Consider the following 21,554-nt stretch of genomic DNA (forward strand, 5'->3'; position numbering starts at 1 on the left):
GAGTTTTACTAATGTCAACTCTCCCTCCATTTTTCTCTTTATTCCAAACACCGTCCATCATTCTGAACACTCATTCCACTGGACTGCCCAGGGTAAATGCAGAACAAATTCTTTATGCTGATAAGTTTTGAACAAACACGTCTCAGTTATTTAAAAAAATAAAGCTTCTTTTCTTTTTTTTTTTTTTTTTTTTTAATTAAATGAAAGATTAGGACACCTAGCTGTCCTGAAAGGACGTGATGGGAAGCTGAGAAACCATGTGGAAAAACACAGGGCTGTCCAATTAAAACCAGGATATGCACTTTCTTTGGTTCTTCAAACGAGTGATGTAGAGGAAGAAATTTCTGCATCCTTATGAATCTTAAATACTGTCGGACAATATTTAGCATACTTTGACTTAAAACCTATACATTCTCTTTCATAACGAGCTAAGATGTGAAAATGTTTTGTCTTTCTCTGTTTAGATTTGAATCAAAACAAGTAACGCATATTTCAGTATATAACAGGTGATAGAGGAACATTGTTCATTCCAAATTATTTTTTCCCATGGATGGAGACTATATGAACAGACTTTTTCCATACCAATGAGTATGTATACTGTTTTTGGCAGGGTGTAATCTGCAATTCAGAGTGCAATAAACTAAACCATACTGTGGATAATACATTCTGTAAAAGAAGGAAACCTGGGTTTTAGTTGTAACGTGAGACTTACTTAATGAGCTCATCTTCTATTTATACCTAATTGATTTTAAAGTTTAGCTAACTTTAGCCTTTTTTCCAAGCTCTCCCCAGCTCCAAAAAAAAAGAAACCCATTTTTGAACTCTGGAATACCTATATTGATTGTGTTGGTAATCAATACATATCAGCTACTGTATGTCTCTCTACAGTTTGCCTGAAAAGATCTCATCTTAAGGGGTTCTGAAAATAAGAATTATCTTGATAGTGATTTCAGCAGTTTCTTGTCTCAATGCCTTAGATAAATGGACTACATTGTATTAAACAGATACTTTCTGAACTTAAACAAAACTTCCTGAAGTCTTATGTTCTTCAGGTTATTGTGATCTGAGTGTGAGTTGTTTCAAAGCTCGCATGAAGTTAACCTGTTGGTGAGAATTGTTTTTCACAGATAAGATTATTTTTTAATTATTGAAAGCATTTATCTTGAATTCAGGATAGTCTATAAAAGAGGTCAGGTACTGTTAAACTACGTACTGAATTTGTGCTAAACTTTAATATTAACACTGTCTTTGCATTGTCCAAGTACATGTTCGTGCTTTTGACTAAAATAGTGATATTGAAACACAGAAAACAACTAAGCTATTGTTTCTTCAAATATAATGATGCGGATGCATAGCCAATTATGCTATTTTACATTGCTTGGGAATAGTTTTATAGTGAGTGCTGAGCACCTGTAATACTTTCTACTAGTTATGGATTCTGCCATTTTGATACCAATTCTGCCATTTTCATATGGATTCTGTCATCTTCATACATGAGAATTGTAAATGGCACATATATTTGGTCTTAAACATAACTCTTGGCAGAACTGGACCCTTAGGGATTACTTTCTTGTGGTCCTTGTTAATGGAAAGATGATGGCTATCTATGTGGGATGAAAACTGTTGTGGTGGGAATTTTTAGAACATACAGCACGTTTATTTTTAAACACTCCTTTCTTTCTTTTGTGACTCGAATATAGGGGATGAGTGGATTAAAGTACATAATTAATTTCAGTCTCCAGCAGAATGAATTCCAATTTGTAGTAGACAGAAAATCTGTGAGGAATGTCCATATTCTTGCATTGTCTGGAAGTAATTTTACACTAGAGGTAACGAATCACAGCATAAATTCTGCTTTTCAAATAAAAGCAAAGCAGCGAAGACTGATAGACTTGAGCAGGAAGTAGAGGCAAACCAAATTTTACATAGCAAAACTTGATTTTAATTAAATTGGACAAATTGCAGATTCATCTAGGTTTCTACATACAGACAAAACTCACTTACCTGCTTGCATAACTTGTATCTGTAAATCTATTAAGTCATATCTGGGATAAAGATGACATTTTTGCAGTTAAAATGCAGATAGAAGCAGCCTTCAAATAAAAAGCTAATTGACATTTATGAAGTTAAAGTTTAATATTTTGTTTGACTCAAGATGAGACAGGGAACGTATCTTTCAGGATTATTAAACTTGAGTGCAGACTTAGTAGTTTTCTCTGGTTTACTTATCTTTTCTGAGTCTTATGTTTGTATTTAAGGATTTTTTAAAAATTGTATGAGATTCAGGAGTTATGTCCTTGAGGTGACCCTATGCTTAAAAATTGCGTCTCAGAAATTAAGGGTTACTTCCAGAGGGGAGTCTCACTTGTCTGGATTTGGTCTTGACAAAATGTTTTTTATTTATTCTCCATTTTAAGATTGTTAGAAGTTTCATGTAAGGCAGTTTGTGTTGTCCTTTCTGAAAGTGACTAACAACTATATAAATACTTCATTTGGCAAATAACTGCTTTTATTTTTAGAATTTTTATCTAGCAAAGTTCATGAGCACCTAACTTAGACTTCTTTAATTTAGTCTCTCAATTTGACTTCAAGTGCTGGTAGACTGATAAGTGATATCTCCATCTGCCTCTATGTCATTGTGAAGTTATCCAAATACTATTTAGAAAAGCTTCTGAGGCTGGTCCACTGGTCCATCATTGTAAAAGTTTTGATATTAAGAAGATTCTGTTTGCAGTTATGTTGTAAGCTAAAATCTGGCAATCTGACTTCTTAAATTAAGAAGTTGAAGATTGTGGCATCCACAAAAGATTTGGCTGCTGAGGTGGGACTTGCACAGAATGTAATTTTCAAAACTGCCTCACAGCATGTATGAGCAGAGAGCAGAGTCTGCAGATTTGTTACAGCATCGTGCAGGTATTCAGCATCCTCCCTCCAAATGGTCCCTCATCTGCCCATTGCTTATATCCCATCAGAACCCACCATCCAAAGTCTTTAGATCTAATTTGGCACCTGCCTCTGCAACTGCAGCATATGCATCTCAAGCACACTCGCTCAGGAACTCGGCTGGGTGTTTAGAGAGGGGAAGGCTTATGACCATTTTTCTGTTAGTTCAGGCGTGATGGCATTCCCCTAGGAGAAGTGATAGATACTGCTTTCAGCCCAACAGGTGTTTGAGCTCACAGCTGAGTGGCCTAATCCAAACTGTGATGGGGGTCCTCAAAGGCATTTTGCTGAAGTTGTACCATGGTGTAGACATGAACAGAAGTTTCGTGGGCCAGAGAAGAGTCTTGGGAGGGAGTGGAGTTCTCTGGCTGAGTCCTGTGGTTATCACGCAGTAGGGACAGGGTGGCTGGGTTCTGGCTCCTGCTCCAAAGTCCGTTTGTATGTTAAATGATGGTGAAACAAGAGGATTAAACTCATTATTAGCCTTACAGCCAAGATGAGATTAACATGACTTGTGTTCCGATACTAATTTTTTACCTCAGTTTGTTTTTTAGCTGTAGGAAGTTCTAACATCTTAAAAAAACCCTGTGGGTAGCATTAGTCAAATACTGTGCTGAACTGGGTGTTAATATCCTAGGATTTAAATATAAGCTTGGGGAAGCTGAGTCTGACATATTTTGAATGTCTACAGCGAGCATATTATAGCTGCATCTTCATCTTGCAAAAAGATGGTTTAAAAAAATGAAAAGGAAGTGAAGTGTGTAGTTACTTCTGGGGCTGTAGAATAACATCCGTATATGTAAGATTAGGCGCTTCCCACCCCCAGGGTTTGCGGTTTTGTATTACAGATTATCGTTATTGCATACACTTTTCTGATGAGATTGAGAAATTTCTGTAGTTATAGTGTAAATTCTTCAGAAATTTCTTTAGTTATAGTGTAAAGCTGCCAAAATACATTTACCGCAGACCTGAAGGTGAATATAATTCTTCCAGAGGCAGCCTCAGGCTTTGGAGGTTTTTTTGCTGAAAGGCAGGCTCAGACTTCCCATGAGATCATCAGAGAGATAAAAAGACTAAAAGCTCTTCAAAGCTAGTCCTTAGGCCCTAACATAAATTAATTCTCTGGTGATGGTTTATGTATGTAAAAAAATGAATAAATATTTACTAAAATGCAATTTAAATAGAACCTTATCCAACTAGACTTCAAGTTAACTTTTTAGTATCACCTATTCTTTTTAATTCAACATAAAAACATCCTAATATAACTTTAACTTAGATTTCAGAATGCAAGGAAGGAACGTGGTATTTTCTCTCTCTTTCTATATGCCAGGTTTCAGAGAGGTTATCTTCCTTGTTTCCTGCCAAATAGTTATTCCCCATAAATCAAGAGACATTGAAATTAATTTCCTAACAAGTAACTACACTGTTACTCTAACTCTATGCTGCACGTTAACTCAGTTGCTTACGAATTATAATTTAGTATAAGGTCCTAAATGAAAGACTGCTCTGTGTTCTGTTCTCCCACTTTTTCTGTTCTTATTTTTTAAGTTATATTAACACTAAAATTTGTTTAACAGGTAGCAAAGTGTTTTAGAAAAAATGCATCTTCAATGCTGTGAGTATTGTAAGTTAAGAGTTAGTTTATGCTGGAAATGACTTAACAGAAATATCACTGAAAAAGAGCCAGGAAAAATCCTGCTGAGAAGCTCTATGATACCAGCATTAAAACTGTAGGGCTGGGAGTCAAGAAATCTTGATTCATCGCAGGCTTCCTTTCTTACTGTGCAGATGCTGCTTCACTTCATGGCCCCTTGTTCTGCACCTTGTAAGACATAATGATCATATATCTTTAGGTATATAGGAAGGAGCAGTTCTATAGAGTAGTTATTTATCCTGGTCTGAATTCTCTTTACAAAATTCCAGATGTTCAAAGGAGACTTCCGACAGCTTGTTCCCCAAATCAGGTCTGCTGCACCTCCCAAACCTCTGGCTGTACTGTGATTGTCAAGTAGCCGTGAGTCAGCAGTGTAATCAGGAGCAGGTTTTTTGGTTAGGTTTAGTTAGAGCTACCCATGGCTGTTCTTCCTTAAGCCTGACTCCAGCCTAGTCCTCAAGTGCCTGAGGACAGGGAGAATACTTGGCTTGCTCTGTGTCAGTATGCTCCATTAAAGGCTCTAGCCTTGTATTTATAAAATTCTTTAAAATCTTAGACACAAGAAGCTGTATGAGTATAAAGGAGTTACTGTTCTTTAATTTTATTAACAGCAACAAGCCATCATGCCCAAAGGCAGTATTTCTGGATAATTTGTAGTGTACAAAACATTGCTATATAATTTTTTTTGCCTTCCTCCTCTCCGAAGGTACTTGCTGCATTATTTCATGTGGTGCAGGCGTTAGCCTTCCTTGATTCGAAGAACTGTGATTCAGTGTGCTTTTAATGTGGTAATTTAGATGTACTGTGTTATATGAAGAGCACTGCAAGGCTAAATTTATATTACTAATTTATAGGAACTATTTTTTCCTATAGTAAAATGTGACAACTGACATTTTAATAAGTATTACGATGGTACTTTATAGATTGAGAAGTATGCTCACCTGGAAGTACAAGTAGTGAAATAACTGCAAGTTTAAATTCCACTGATGTCACTGGAATTGCTTGTTTTCAGGGGTGACCATGTCTCAGGGATGACTATAAAGTAGCTGGAGCAAGAAATGCCAGTTTTGTGTTCACTACTGTTTTGAAGAAAACAATTCAGACTAGAAGTAAGATGGTGCTCTAATGTGAAAGTAAATTATGTAACTGATAAAGCAAAACTGCCTTATCATCATTTTTTGTGAATGATGGAGCAAAATGAAGCCAATTTAAAAATAGGGCATTCTTCTGCTAAAATCTGCAGTGTTTCTTTGGGAATTGCTTAGATCAGCTATTATTTGATTTATGCAAAAGGGATTTCCATGGGGGGAAAAAAAAATTAAGCTGAAATTTGCAGCTAAACTATGGACAGTGACTAAAGTAAAAGGTAAAGTTATGTAACTTGATTTAAAAGACTAAAAAAATCAGATCATTAATAATTTTAATCTGCTCCAGATACTCAGTTAAATCCTCTAAAAATATGATGTGCATTTCTCTGAACATAAAAATACGTTACTGAATGCAAGTCAACATTTCTAAATTAGGTGCTTGGCACTTCATCAATGGTATAAGCAGAAATGTATTTTTCAGTGGATAATGGAAGAAGATGTTTTTATCATCTTGTCACTGTTGTCATGGAAACTTGTGTATATCATTGTTAAACAGAGCGTACGGAAGGATCTAACATTCCTGTGACTTATTATCGCTAGCTATTGTGTTTTTAGTGTATTTTCTTCAATGCTGTAGTCAATGCTCAAGAACTTGTAAGTTGCTCTCCTGAATTACAACCATGAACTCAATTACAGGATTAGGCTATCCAGAGAGCCCTTAGTATAGACTTCTTTGCTATAAGATTATTTTCAATACAGGGTTATTAACAGTTGTATTTCCAAATCCATTGTAGTCTATTATAAGCACTTCAAAAATAATATTTACTCTATTGAAGCAGCTTTTTGGAAACAATGAGCCATCCATCAGTCATTATAAACTTTCTGTCTTGAAAATTATAGATATTTTCTGAATGTGCATTTTGTATATTAAATGTTTTGTCTTCAAATACACTGCTAAATTCATAGTACAGCTCTTGTGTATAATTGTCTTAACCTGTCATGCACAGAATGGTAGGCTAAGAGGGAAGCTTGACTACGACAATCCAGATTTAAACCCTCCTAGACACAAAGTATGTGTAACTTGTTTTCTTGTTTAAATCTCATGATGGGCACAATTCACAAAGTAGAAAAAACGGTAAACTAGTTTCTCCAAATAAGAATTGATCAAAAAATGAAGTTACTTGAATAAAGTTTTCATCACTGAACAAGTGACTTCTGTTACTTCAGATGTGTTCATCAAATTTATTTTTTTATCCTGGCCTGATTGGTTTAATCTTTTCTGTCTTGAGGAGTTTTCTCAAGACTGTTCTGAAATTTAAAAGCTATGATTTTAAATAACTGTCAATGAAGAACTTAGTTTTTGTTTTAGTGTTAGCTGTCTGTAGCAATTTGATGCAAATTTAACTTATTTGAGAATCATAGTAACATGAAATGTTCCAGAACAGTAAAGTTACAAAGGGTTTTTAAAGGTGTGTGTTACTTATGGTATTTTTCCCTCCAGAGAGTATGACTGAAGTTACAGTATTAGGTCTATCAAAACACAACAAGTGCAGAAATATGAAGAAAAAACTCAATTAAAAAACAAGTAACATAAACCACTGTGGTTTTAGTTTCTAGAAAAATGCATTCAATAAGTAAGTGAGGGTTATAGGCTGGTGTATATAATTACAACTGAAATTAAATTTATAGGAAAGGTCCAATTTTGTCTTCCTGCTCCAGGAGATTCTGTCAGTTCAGGCAGTTGAATTCGAAGTAATGCCACAAGAAAAATTCCTGGTAAGTACACATGCCCAGTCTATATGGCTAAGAAAATGTATGCAAGAATCTGTATATAAGCCAAATGTATCTTTCCATTATTTCCGATTACAGTAAGCTGTATATGAATACATAGTCACTGACAGGAGAAAGGAAGTATCTTTAGCTTTTTAGGATTTACTGAGGCAAAATAAAACTTGTTTTTTACTGACTTCATTCCTTCTACCTACAATCCTTGATAATTTTAGCCATGATTTATAGCAAGGTAAAATTTCCAAATTCTTATTGTATAGTCCTGGCTCTTTCTTCCGTAGGATTTAGCTTTGGATAAAATGAAAATTTTGTGAATGGAAGACTTTGATCTATTATCTAAACTTTTCTCCATTTGAGGAGTCCTAAGAGAAAAGCTGTAACTTCTCTGTTGAATCCCTCTTCTGCTGAATGTGATTTTGCTTTTATGGATACTTCACACAGTAACCCGGTCAGCTGATAATTTCATTTTCTAGCCATGTTCTGTAGAACAGCCTTACAAAATGTGAGCCACAAGTCGCACGGCGGAGGGATAACTTGGATGTGTACTGCTTTCCACCGGCTATAGGGGACTAGCGTGCAGGTCTCTCGACTACTAGTGTACAGGACTAGCGTCATGGCTCCAGTTTTGTACATAATAGGGATAAATATCTTGACTATTCATTGTTGTAATGGCACTAGTAAGAGCTGCGAAGTGCTGAAGAGCCTCAGCTGCTATGCCCCAGAGCTGTTAGCTCTGGTGGACTCTCATACCTAGTTGGACACTTGGGTAAGGGGAAGGGGGCTGTATGACACTTGGCAAGAAAGGGAAATGCCACGGCTATGTCAGGTAGAGTGGATTAAACAGTTGCAATGCAGTCAAACGTGGCATCTCAGCTCCTGATGCATCAACTTGTGAAGAGAGCTGTAGGAGCGATGGATTTTTCAGGCTTCTGGTTAAACTGAAAATATTGTGGGGTGGGGTGGGTGGAAACACCAAATTCCTCCATGGTTGAGGATTTAAATTATTGACAAATGAAAAATTAGAAAAAAAATAGGTGAAAGTGTATATCCCATTTAGGAAATACCATCTTTGAGGTTTAAAAACTATTGTGCAAACATAGTAGGCAATTATGAATATTGTCAGAAAAATGAAGTTGAAGTTTTGGGTGTTTTTAGAATACATTACTATCTGAAAAAGGTTTATGCTGGTTTATTTCAATGTCTTGTTGCTGATCACAGCTAAGGTTACATCCGCATGGCACAACCTTGTGCCCTGATAAATACTCCCACTTCTGAATGTGTTCATTTCTCAGGATAATTAGCTGTGTGGGAAAGAGTTTATTAACTCAGGCAATGTCATGCTAGAATAGCTACACTGCTTCTGGTAACTGGATTAGATTGTGTATTACTATGTGAAACTGGTTGTATCATACAGACATCTTAAATGCTCTGTCGTCAAGATCCAGTTGGGCTAGACAATGTCTCTGTCAGTATGTGTTTGCAAAAAATATATATATTTATGTATTTATTAGGCATTGAAAATTCATTAGGTTTTCTGGGATTCACAAATCAATATTCTAACATCTCATTTGAGTTCGTCTTTAAAAATACCGTTGCCACTCTCTGCTTTACCAAAATCTTAAATAAATAGCTTTCATTGAATGAAAATCTTAGGTTAGAACCATGAGGTATTTGCAGGTTTTCAAGTGTTGTTGAAAAATGCAGTATTAATGATCTGACGCATACAAGCTTATGGGTAAAATTTTCTCTAAAGAGAACCATGTCTTGGATTTCTTTTGTTAATGTTAATTGGTATTTCGTGTTCAGGGGAGGTTAAAATTGGCAGGCTGGGATCCCTTGCTTTCTTTCTGTTTGTGATTGTGGTGCTGATAGCCTAACTATGAACTTCCTTACGCAGGGCTGCTAGTAACTTCCAGATGAGTATTTCTAGAAATGAGAAGTAATTGAATCTCAGCACTTACAAATGTCTTGTGTGCTTTTTGAAAAGAGACCACCAGCTGCGTCGTGTTGAATTAATTGTACTTATTTCAGTGATGTGTGTGTCTGTCCAGTGAGAACGGAGAATAACATTTTCATTTCAAGGATGTCTGTGAGTTGATTTTGAACTCATTGGAAGCAGGATAGTTAAAGCACTAAAGCTCTACCTCTGTTAAGACTAGGTTTTCGGTCCAGAATTGAAAGGAGTATATTCATCATGTGTATATACCTCTCACTGTAATGCTGTGCAGATTTTCCAGCTGAAATACCTCGGTCCTTAACTTGCAATGTATGTTTAAGTACCCCATGAGGAACTCTGCATTAAATAAGTTTGAGATTGTGACGTTTCTGGTACCTTTTCTAGGACAAGCACAGTTTCTGCTGTTCTGTGAAGTGGTAAAGAAGTTCTTTCAGCTCAGCAGTACATGTGGATATTGCAGATCTCAGAAGACTTTGGGGGATTATGCCAAAAAAGTCCAATGGTATTGTTTGTTCAGTGACAGAACTGAGTGTCACTGCTAAATTGTTATATGTATCAGGGCCAAAATGAGATGAAGTCTTTTAACTTTCTGGGCTAACATCTCCCACATGTATTACTTACAAGGACAAGGAGAGATGGTGGGGCCTTGGTCAGATGTGGACACAGCTGTATGTGATCGAAGCAGGAAAGCTGCACAACTGTGTGCCTGATCCATTTGCGTGCTGGGCCAACTCGTACTCGTGGGGACTTGGGCTCCTTTATACCCCATGTTTCTTCCCCTTCTGCCTTCTCAGCAGATATGCATTTAGACCAAGTACTTGAATAATGTTCCATGTCAAAAAATAGTACACTGACACAACTGAATGATGGCTGTAAGTGTTGGGAGATTCAGCTGTCTCCTTTCACAGGATAAACTATATAGTTTGCTTCTAGATGGCTTGTCTTCCCTATCAAATGTTCATACATAGTGAAAGTTGTGTACTGCAAATACTGTGCCTCTGTGAACAATCTAGGCAACGTACAGTTATTTTGATTTTGTTGCAGCTTCTTCAACTAAATAGCCTCATTCTTAAAGCTAAATTTGAGCTGAGATGTGAAACATCAATGCAGGGCGGCTGGAAGTAGAAATGTGGAGCTATGCAGTGTTCCGTTACAAAATTTGAATGAGTTCGTATTGGGTATTTCCCTGAAGAACCCATTTCTCCCCTTTGTGTGCATATTAAGATATCTATAATGCAATAATAAATTCTAATTTTGCCATGTCCTGTATGCGTACAAATATTGTGTATACCCAGGTTAGCAGTCCATTACAGTGTTTTCTTAAAATTCTGTCCAATTGGATTTTGTTTAATCTGTGCTTGTTTCATGCCAGAACAAAGGACTATGGATTATTCCATTATATACAGTGGAAAATGGTTCAGAAGTGTCAGTTTGGAGGTTTTGGTAAAAATGCAGGTTTTGCAGGTGAAAAGTAAACTTTAATACAAAATAATTCATAATTGTTTTGGGGATGTAAAGCTCAGCATTTTAACTAGGTCTTTATTCAGATTAGATTTAGTACTTTTTGAATAGTTTTAAAAATATTTGTAAACATAAACAAACATTTGCAATGCCAAACATGCCTGCTGATCCTAGATTATTTATTGCCTCTTATGGAAGTAACCTAAACTTGTTCTTGACCTGCAGGCTGCTAATAGAATCATAATGCACTTCTAAACCATGCAACTCTTAAATGGTCATAACAAATTCTTCCCTGAATTATATCTGGCTATATTTAATTTTCAGGCTTGCTCTATTGCACCATGAATGTTATCTGACAGTATTCAGTGTTTTGAGGCGGGGTGAAAGAAAGGGAGGCAGATTTCTGTGTCATGTAGTCTCTTACTGCATCTGTTATGTCAAGAGTGCTATTCTGAGTAACTTGTATATGGTTAGTTGTTACTGTGATATTTTTCCCCTTACCCCCTTTGCACATAGTATTATATTTTTCTTTAATATGATGAGTTATAGCAGCTGTGTTGCAATCCTTGTATTACGGAAGTTACATGGGACATAGTGTATTTGAACACTCACTTATGCCTGACCGAGATCATGCAAAAACAGGAAAAAATGGATTCTATCAAAGCAGTTAAAGATCATAGAATAGAATAGAATATTTCATTTGGAAGGGACCTACAATGATCATCTAGTCCAACTGCCTGACTACTTCAGGGCTGACCAAAAGTGATAATGCTAAAGAGAAAGCAGATCTTTATTATGCAGAAGCCATTGCAGGAAAACCACAATTAATATATAAAATTTGGTATGTCCAACTGCTGAAAAAACACTAGATATAATGTAAGCATATTAAAAAGCTGAACACCCCCCTTTTCCCCCAAAACCTGAATAGTTTTGACTTTGTAATTTTGACCGTATTTGCTTTCTGGTGCAAAAAATGGCAAAACATTTCCCCATATTCAGCAAGCTTTGCAGCTACTAATAGCTATTCTCTACTCTCTTAAATATTTTTCAATGTCTCCACTTAAAAAATTTATTAAATATAGGAAGGAAAGGGAAATTGACTGTGCTGGAAGAATATAGTCTTTGCAATATTATCACAAAAATCCCAAAATGAAGCCTTGGTGCTGCATTTCTGTCTGGCACTTTTGTAGGTACTCTGTCTCCTTAACACGCAGTCCTTGAAATCATGCATGAGTCTGTTGCTTAGGAATATATTTGCTGTGGCCATAATCTTCAAAAATGACCTGTTAGTGTGAATACCCATCTTATAAGACTAAACCATTTGTTTCCACAAGGATGAAACATCCTGAGCTCCAAAAGCGGTCAACATAAATTACAGGTAATTCTCACCTATACAAACCAGACCTCTAGGTTTCAACCTGAACTTCAGTAATGTCAATCCAAATGTGAACTTTAGGAGCTTATATTTGAAACAGTGAAATAGAAAATCTCAAAGCTTTCTGTGCTCTTAATGTATAAAGAATTCTGTCTCTTGATTATTGTCAACTGAAAGCAGTTTGTGCCTTTGTTCTTAATATTTTTTTCAAATTGTCAGACCTTAATGAAGTCAAATGCTGAATTTTTCCTCTTCTTTGAAATGTTTCTTTTTCTAAGGAAATGTGTGTTTTTAAATAAGCTCTAAGGACATTGTGTTTGGTCACAAGTACTTAAAATTCTTTGAAGAGTTTTTTCTAAGAGCACACATTCCTTATATCTTTGCCTGATTGCAAAGCTGTGTAGTGGTGAATCACTTTGCTAGATGAAGTTCAAAATCATGACCTCTATAAAATGAGAAGTATACAAGCTACAGTTTGGAAAGAAAAATAATGTTAAAATGCTGGTTACTCCAACTGGTCCTGTAATACCTCCTTGCTTGTTTTACAGAGGCAAACACTGTGACACTATATCCATCAACATAAGGATATCTTTCAGTTTCATTGCAGCTGGAGTCAGTGACTTCATACTGAAAAAGGTTGGTTTTGAGATTACAGACCATGACAGTTTTTAACAGTGAAGGAACATACATGTTTGTGTAAATACATAGCTATGTATGCTTGCAAGTATACAGACATGTTTGTATCTGTGTATGCACAGATTTAACTTGCAGCTGACATGATATGGAAAGCATTTAAGGAATTTTATAAGCTTTGTGGAGAAGGAGTATTTCCTGAAAAAACACTAGCAGTTACAACTACTGGAAAACAAGAATAGTGTGCTTTTTTAATCAAGAAGCTCTATTATTGGGCCAACAAAATAAAGTTTTGTGATAAGTGGTTTTGGAGTTGTCGATGCCTTGAATCTTAGAACTGGGCAGTTTTCCCATAAACTTAGAGTCAATGTTCCCCTTTTAAGCCTGTTAATTTTACTAAATTACTTATGTTATGAATTAACTGCATCACAGTATTTTAATTAAGTGAGCTCATAGTAATTTTTGAAATAGTTGACTGGGATAGGTCATTTAATTATATTTTATCTGTAAGAAAGCATTAGCTGTGCTGCGACTGATAGCTAGCAAGGCCATCTGCAATGCCTTTCAGTTCACTCACACTGAATTGTTCAGATAAAGACTGTCAAGTGCTGCCTAAATAAGGAAGGAGCCTTGGTAGAGTTAAGTGCAGTGGAGGACACAAATGAAGCATTGATTCCAGGCATGCTGTAGGGTCTGAGCTGTTTCCTGCAGTACTAAACCTTTTTAGAGTTTTCATTGTTGTTTTCTGCAAAGTATTAAAATGCGAGTATCTATCATTCAGGATTTCAGGGAAGATGAAAATGAGGATGGGAAGGAAGAAGAAAAGGTGAGTTAAATCCCAACAGCTTTGAAAAGTACTTATTTCCTTCTATTGTTACCCTTTTAGGACAATAAACCTGGAATGATTACTTCTCTTTTATAGGTCTTCCTCAAGCCTGTTATAGAGGACAGAAATATGGAACTGGCCCGAAAATGCAGTGAAATTATAAGTGATGTAAGTGACGGTGACTCTTTGCATCCTTACATTTACATTTCTCTTTCCAGTGGCTTTATATGTATGATTAATTTTTTTTCAAATATGTACAGTGCTGCATGTGCCCATCTGAGTCTCAAATACAAAAGCACAGCCTACTCTGGTACCTTAAATCATCAGCCACAGAAGGATGAGCTTTTCAGAGCACTTGGATGGTACGAAGCATAGGCCCTAGGAAGGAGAATGTTCCAAAAAGTGGGTCTCACGGAGGGTGTCTCCCGTAAGAACACCTTGGCTGATTTCATCAGGAAAATGCAGTAATTTTTCTAGTTGTAGTCTAATTCTATGAAGTTTGATTAGTTAGAACAGAATTGGGTGTCAGTATATACAGCTGTAAGGAGGGAGGATAAAAATAAAACAGATGAATTCTGGGTGTTATCTATTGGTCTGTGCTGATAGATTCTCAAAACTGCTTAGCATATTATTATTGACTTACACTTATAGGAAGAATCCACTGAAACGCCAGAAGATCTTTAAAAATTATTTAGCCGGCAAATTCTTGACGTAGTTACCATAGATTTTTAAAACTGTCAGTCAAATACAGACATTATATAACCATCATAGATTGGATCCAAGACATTTTAAATTAGAGTAGGTCCAATTGATTCAATGTAACAGCATCAGATTTACCTTGGTGGAAGTTTATTTCTGTGTCCCTCTGGGAAAGTGTGTCTGAAGAGTAACTTTGTCCCTTCATGTGAATAGGAGTTAAGAGTGATATTTCTCCTGTGAGGATGGTGACTGGCAGCAGAGGAGACATTACTGAGGGAGAGTGACTTACTTTAACAAGTGTTTTTCTAAAGAAACCGAAAAATGACTGGCTCATGTTGTGATCTGATATTTAGATTCGGGATGTTATTGTTCAAGGTGAATGAGTATGTTGATTTTAGGAGAATAGAACATACAGAATCTACAGTACGGTATAAATTATTAGGGGTTACCTATCAGAAAAGAATAGGTAACTCAAAAAAACAGTATCTGGGGTGTGTAGGTGTTACAGTGCTGGCTTGAAAGTGTGACTTGACAAGGTCAAAGTTTCCTCTTTGTCCATACACTGTCTGGTAATACTTTAATTTTCACAGAGAGAGTGCTGAAAATTGGATAGATCCTTAAGAGAAGCTACCAAGATGGCTCCCTTGTAATCTTGAGCTACTTCAGGAAGCAGTAGAGGTTATTAATATTTTTACTGATGGTTATCTACATGCTTTCTTTGGGAAAAGAATGGCGTATGGTACAATAAGTGGCTGTCAACTCATGTCAAGGCCAAAATGAAAATGGACCTGGAGCAATTATCTGACCCAAAATACATTTATTGCTTCCATGCAACTTGTTTATAAACGTGGTTGCTGTTCTTAAAGGCAAAAACTCCTTGAAAAATGCTGAAGAAATATTTTCTTTGATTGAAAAGGAATTATTACTGTGCTGTATACCCATTAAGAGTGGTGTTGGCTGTGGTTGTTAACTGCCAAATGGAGTGGCTCTGCTTTCTCTGATTTTCTGCAGGCTCTTGGGAGCTAAGGTGAATAACTAAGTCAAGCCAGCTTCCTGAAGCCTATAATGATTCAGGGGTGTGGGCTTCTGCTGAAAGCTTGTGATGCATTTAGCCTGCAAGTGTGTTAGGTTTCCCTTGAGATATGTAAAGCATAGTGGCAAAGTGTCATTAATGCTTTCAAAGCAGTAGTAATATGTAATGGTCCAGACCATTTAATTTCAAAGAGACTCTGGGTTTAAAAATGGCATCCAGTTCTGGGGCCTTATTCAGCCTCTGCTGAAATCAGTAGGTGTTTCTTCATTGGCTTGAATGGAATACGCGTATGTATAGCGGGTGAATTTTGTTTCCCAGAATTTTTGCTATAAATGGAGTTTCTTATGACTGGTGTGCTGGGGGGTAAGTTCCTCACCCTGCACACTTCATTGTGGAGGCCAATAAACTGCAAGGAGTTTGCATTCTTGCCTTTGATTTTTTGACTCATTAATGTTCAGAACTTTTTATATATTCTTTGTCCTTTTTAGCATGAATCTTTGCACAAACTGCTGTTTGTGTGGATGTATTTTTGGTGTACATCTGTACATTTTATGTGTACAATGGTTTTATGGGACTTGCAGTTTGGCCCTAAGATGACCTTGGGACAGCAGCCTGTGTCCTTGCTGACCACGAGACTGGGTGATCGTCCTTTCCTGCTGGTGGAGCTGTCAGCACGGTTCCTCCATCAGAACACAACGCCAGGAGCGCTCATGACTGAGATACTGGGGTTGCATTACAGTCGCCCTGCATTCTTTGCAGGCTGACTTTAATTTGGCAATATGGTTTTAAAAAAGTGTTGTGATGGCGGTCCTTAGTGCGTGTATAACTGTCAGCCTTGAACTGTATGTAGGGGAAGTTGTGAAGTGTTTCTGTGCTCCGGTTCTTGAGGAAATCCCCATTTTCATTTGAGGTTGGCAGATGTCTGTTTTGTGGCTGTGATACCCTCTGGATTGTTTCTCCCTAAAGCCATTTCATTTAATCTCCCTCCATTATGCAATTTTATTCCACAGATGTTTTCAAAACTGTAACGTGTGTTTGATTTATATGAATTACCTTCCTTTCCAGGCCTTTTCTCTTCCATTTTGAAATTGAGCCTGTCCGTTTGCTTGTATCACTTACATTGTAGTATATTTTCATCTCTTGTTTGTTTTGTGTGTTGTGATGTTGTGAATACTGTTATAAGCAGAGAGGGGAATTATTATATGAATAAAATGATCATTGACCAAACTATCATCATCCTTTTTGGTAGAGGGGCAGACACTCTGCTTCTGAAGATTCTGCTGAATTTTGGTAATGTATGGGTACCAGTCCTTCTTTTCCCCTGTAGCAAAAAGTAGTACTACTTGCCATTTAACTATCCTTGTACGGAGTCCAACTTTGCTTTAGCATGTCTCTTTGTTATAAAGCAAGGGCCAAAGAGACCTAGAGTCAAGTGTGGAAACAGAGTGCCTTTCTACTGATATCAACAGGCTTGTGACCACCTAATTCAGGGTGGAGCTGTTCCTCTGGACTCACCATTACTAGTCACAGCCTCTAACTTAGGAGGACTTTGAGGTCCAGACTGCTGGAGACTAGTAAAATACTGTGGGGCAATAATACTGTATGTTTGCCCTGTTCTCATGGTTTTCTCTAGGTTTCTGTTGCCATAGAGAGAGGATTTTGTATTAGATGGATCTGTGGTCTGACACAGCTCTTAGTCTTATGAGAGATTATAAATTAAGATATGTAGGGTTGGAAAGGAAATCCTTGGTGGAAAAAAGTTCCCTTTTGGTCTAGCATAAGAGCTTGATAAGAAGGGTCAGACCTTTTTGTGGCTTTTCTAAGCTTAAGTGGGTCTTTGAGAGGTGACAGTTCTATAATGGATCTTGGCATGATGACTGTCAAGATGGTTACATCATTGATGTTAAGATATTAAGAACAGTTTTTGAGTATATTCATATAAAAGTTAGAGTAAATGTGCCCCTGAATACAAAGGACACGTGGCTGCTTGAATTAAGCTGTTACCATTGGAGCCTCTCCTTTAGCCCACGGTTTCCTCCTGTGTTTCCCCTGTGAAGAAGGCTGATGGAACAGGCTATGGGCGAGATGAATTTTCTTGGTGAGCCAGCGAGCTTCAGCCTAAAGGTTGGATGCCCTTGTTTTATAAAGCTGATCTTGCCATATAACATCCATTAAGAAAAAAATGCAATTTGAAGCTTACTGTTTAGGTGGTTGTGTAGGAATTTTAATCCACTTCTACTGGATAGCTGTGTCAGAGTAGTTCCATGATGACTCAGGGAAAAGAAAGGGATCAGGAGAGAGCTGTTAAAAATTGGGCCTTTAGTGAGCTATCGGACTTCAAAAGTACATCAAAAGAGCAGTGATGGCTCCAGGCCATCATTTGCAAATTTTTCCTATTATTTGTTTTTTTTTCGCAAGGCTTACTGGTTCTATTCAACCTAAACAATGTATTTTGTGGTGAAGCATAAGTCACTCTTAGGCAAAATTTCCTATTCAGTATTTTAGATATTTGAATTTGTAACTCCAAACTTTGAAGAGGAATATTAGCTTCTCTGCCTATTCTTTCCAGCCATTGGTTATGTTCAATCATAGCAAACCTTTTAAGCCTCTTGATTATGTCATTTACAATAAATACGCTTTTTAAGTGCAGATGTCATGACTTCATTATACTTGTACCATTTCGTCGTCCATCTTTCTGATTCCAAGCAATGTAGACACTTCTGTAGAAGAATGGAGTGTGTTGGATCAGAGTTTGACCACACATTTTGTTGTATGTCCTCTCTAAATTGTTCATTTGCGTCTGTGCGCATTTTGTGGCCTCTATGGGTTACTATAACAAATGTGAATAATAAAGGAGTAAGGAGGGGGCATTAGTCGTTTACTGCTTTCAGTTGTTTTGAGAGCATGACTTCTACAGCAGCATAGCTTTGATTGTTTCTTCTAGTTGTGTCCTGTCACCCTCCCCGCCCCCCCCCCCCCCCCGTTAAGAGATACCTTAGGAAGCTTTCATGTTTGATTTTTGAATGTAATTATTGCTCTGTAATTAAAATGGATGTAATTACAGGCAGCTGTCAGATATCTGTTTATCTAAGTTGTGAGCAGCAAGACTCTCCATCTTCTCTACCAGGGTCTCACTTTTACAGGAGTTTCTACTGGGAATGCCATCAAACCTAACCAGTAGACAGTCAGCTCTGTAGATGTCCCATGTCCCATCACAGCCGTATCACTGTGAACATAATTCTGCAAAGCCTTTTTTTTAAGCTGTTCATGTGCTCATACGTACACACACTTGCAAGTACATGCATGCATGTGTGCAGGTTGAACAGTAAGTGCCTGCTCATGTTGACCATAAAGCTGCCCTTTTTGTGTAATCACTGCTCTGTGATTACCTAGGAGTATGGTGTCACACAGGTTACGTGAATCACTGGATTTGTGGGTCCCTGAGTAACATGGTGACACACAGTAATTTTACACCCGTCGTTCACCAAACAGTTTTTATTTAGAATACACTGTAATCCACAAAGGCAGACAATATGATTCGGTAATGAGATGTAGATTCCTTCAGTAGTCCAAACGTGGATGAGCTCAATACTAACCAAAATTATTTCCTGTGTGAGGATTATGTAGTCATCAGTTTGAGATGAATTTAGCATTATCTAATCCATTTTGCAGTGGACAAAAGTTTGCATCAGAAAGTACAGGAGCTGATTTTGTGTAAGCTGCCATCCTTCTCATGAATTTTCCAAGTCCCTGTAGAGGAGCATAGGCTAGAACTTGTGATATCCATTAACGATTCAGAGAAAGAGGAAATTAAGACTGCATATTTCTGTAATGCTCAGATGCAGATCGTATGGCTTCTGTCAGTGCTTGTCAGCAAGTCTAGAGTGCATAAATGCAAGCTGCTGTTGTGCAGAATGTGAAAACGAGGTTAGAAAAATGGTAGCAGATAATAACCGTGAAAGCTTAATACTAAATAATTCAATTTGCATTGAACTAAACTATTCTATGTACAAAGAAAGAAATGTCACTAAAAACATTTAAGGCTATCCATGTAAATTGTCTCTCTTTAACTTACTTAGTCCATCTCATCATAATTCATCATCTTTCTTCACACAGTTCTTACATAATAAAGGTCCCTACACATTCACTATGTCCGTAGATTTTATCCTTCTCGCAGTCTCCCTAATACAAACAGTAACTCTGACTTCATCAACAGTCATGTGATTACTCTACCTGCCTGTATTGTTTGCCCCATGGTAAGAAAAAGCTTGGTTGTTTAAAAAAAAATAAAAAAAGACTTGTGTTTTGTTTTTTTTGCAAAATATGTCGTGGTGTTTTGCTTCAAAAATAGTTTCCTTTGTGCATACACGATTTAAAACATTGCTCAATTTAAAATTTGTTTGATCTTAAAGAAATTCTGTTATTACTTGCATGTCATGACTGTTGGGGTGCTTTGTAGCCAATGATTTGGCAGTGGCCTTCTGAATTTATTAATGTAACTCTTGGATTCATAAAGGGGCATTTGATAATGTTATACATATTCCATGCTTGCTAGGTCTGTGTTAGAAGTTAGTTTAACAATTTTATCTTTGAGATTGAGGAGATCAATTATTTGATTCTCCTTTTTTTAAAGATACTAGAACATCTACAACAGTGGTGAAAATTTGCTGTAAATGTAGAGAAAAATCATTCCTTTCTCATCTTTATTATTAAAGAGTTCTGTGACTTTTACATAGCCCTGGTACTGTGTGTGAGAACTGGGTGTTTTCCTTTATGGCTTAATTTGATCCAGCCTGAAGTATTTGCAAGCCACCCAGCATAGTATCCATAAATAAAATAATAATAATAGTAGTAATAGTAATAGTAATAATAAAAACAATAAAATAACAACAACAAGAACAACAACAATAGCCATTGTTTATTTTTCTGTTTTTTTTTTAAAGAAAATTAAACTTCTTTTTTCTCCCTTTGTAGATACACTACAAGGAAGAGTTTAAAAAATCTAAAGGCAAGTGCATATTTGTACCTGACACCCCGCAGCTAAAACATGTGAAAAGTCTCAGTGCTTTTATTTCTGAGGTAAGACCTAAAAGATTGAAGAATTCTCTTTGCTTCTTATCCTTCCTAAAAGCTCTCTCAGTTGAATATGGTGGTTTTTAGCAGGGGAAGGATGGCTTATTTCAAATAACAATTCTGTTTAAAGCTGAAGTGACTTAAAGTGCTGTAATTAGTGCATACTGTATATGTGAGTAATAATAATTTGGAATTATGCAACACTTTTATTTTGGGGTTTCAAGATATTTTATTAATGGTTCTGAGGCAAAAAATGCAAGAGCAGAGTTTACTGCCAGCTCGTCGTGTATTGCATCTCTGATTATTTTCCACAGGTGAGAACAGCGGCAGGAGTTTTACCTGACAGAGAGTTGCTTTTGTTAAGGAACTGCTGGTTCTGAGTGACTTTTCTGTCACTGTGACCCTTGGAAGATTGAATTTTTTGGTGCCTCATTTTTTTGTGCTACCTTTATGATTATGATAAAGAACATCCCAATATCCCTGTCTGGAGTTATGTAATTTATATACATTCTATATTCTGTTTCTGATATACATCAGTTTTCTGTGTGGCTACATTCAATATAAATGCACCTGATGAATATTTTTGTTATATTTATCTTCCTATTTTCTGAGAAAGAGTGGCATGTCCCAAGGGCCATAAATGTGATGAAGTTATACTTTCTAAGAGCCAGACTATTGTAGTCTACAAAAGCACAATATAGAGAGAGTATTTATCAAATCCATCTGTCTGATTTCAAAGAAAAGCTGCTAATTATTAGTCAAAGATTTAGAGATATAAAGATATTTCAAAATTTTAATACCCGTAGGTTTTATGTTATCACACTGTTGAGCACTCTGTTTGCTTATTGCAGCATTACCTGAAGCCAATGATGTGATGGATGGTTTATCTTGTAAATTACTGACCTCTAGTGTCCCGTAACACGTTTTTGCAAAACTTGAACACTGAAATTCTTAACAGCATGTCTACTGTGGTGAAAAAAAGCCCTCTGTTTTGGGAAACAGAGCAATAAATGTTACAGCAAAT

The 21,554-nt window shown here is 36.7% G+C and overlaps 1 protein-coding gene across 6 annotated transcripts in view; it reads left to right on the forward strand.

The window, feature by feature from the left end:
- Positions 1–21,554, forward strand: part of NEBL (nebulette) — a 280,541-nt gene that overhangs the window by 170,727 nt on the left and 88,260 nt on the right. For 3 of the 6 annotated variants that reach the window (XM_059819107.1, XM_059819109.1, XM_059819110.1), the window contains exons 1-3: positions 13,562–13,725; positions 13,822–13,893; positions 20,432–20,536. The exons of the other annotated variants lie outside the window; for them this stretch is intronic. In XM_059819107.1, coding sequence (XP_059675090.1) covers positions 13,660–13,725; positions 13,822–13,893; positions 20,432–20,536 — 243 coding nt within the window. In that variant the 5' untranslated portion in view covers positions 13,562–13,659. Of the gene's footprint in view, positions 1–13,561; positions 13,726–13,821; positions 13,894–20,431; positions 20,537–21,554 lie in introns of those variants that run through there. 6 annotated transcript variants of the gene reach the window in all.

This window comes from Gavia stellata, chromosome 6 (assembly GCF_030936135.1).
Source record: "Gavia stellata isolate bGavSte3 chromosome 6, bGavSte3.hap2, whole genome shotgun sequence".
In the NCBI taxonomy this organism is placed as follows: domain Eukaryota; kingdom Metazoa; phylum Chordata; class Aves; order Gaviiformes; family Gaviidae; genus Gavia; species Gavia stellata.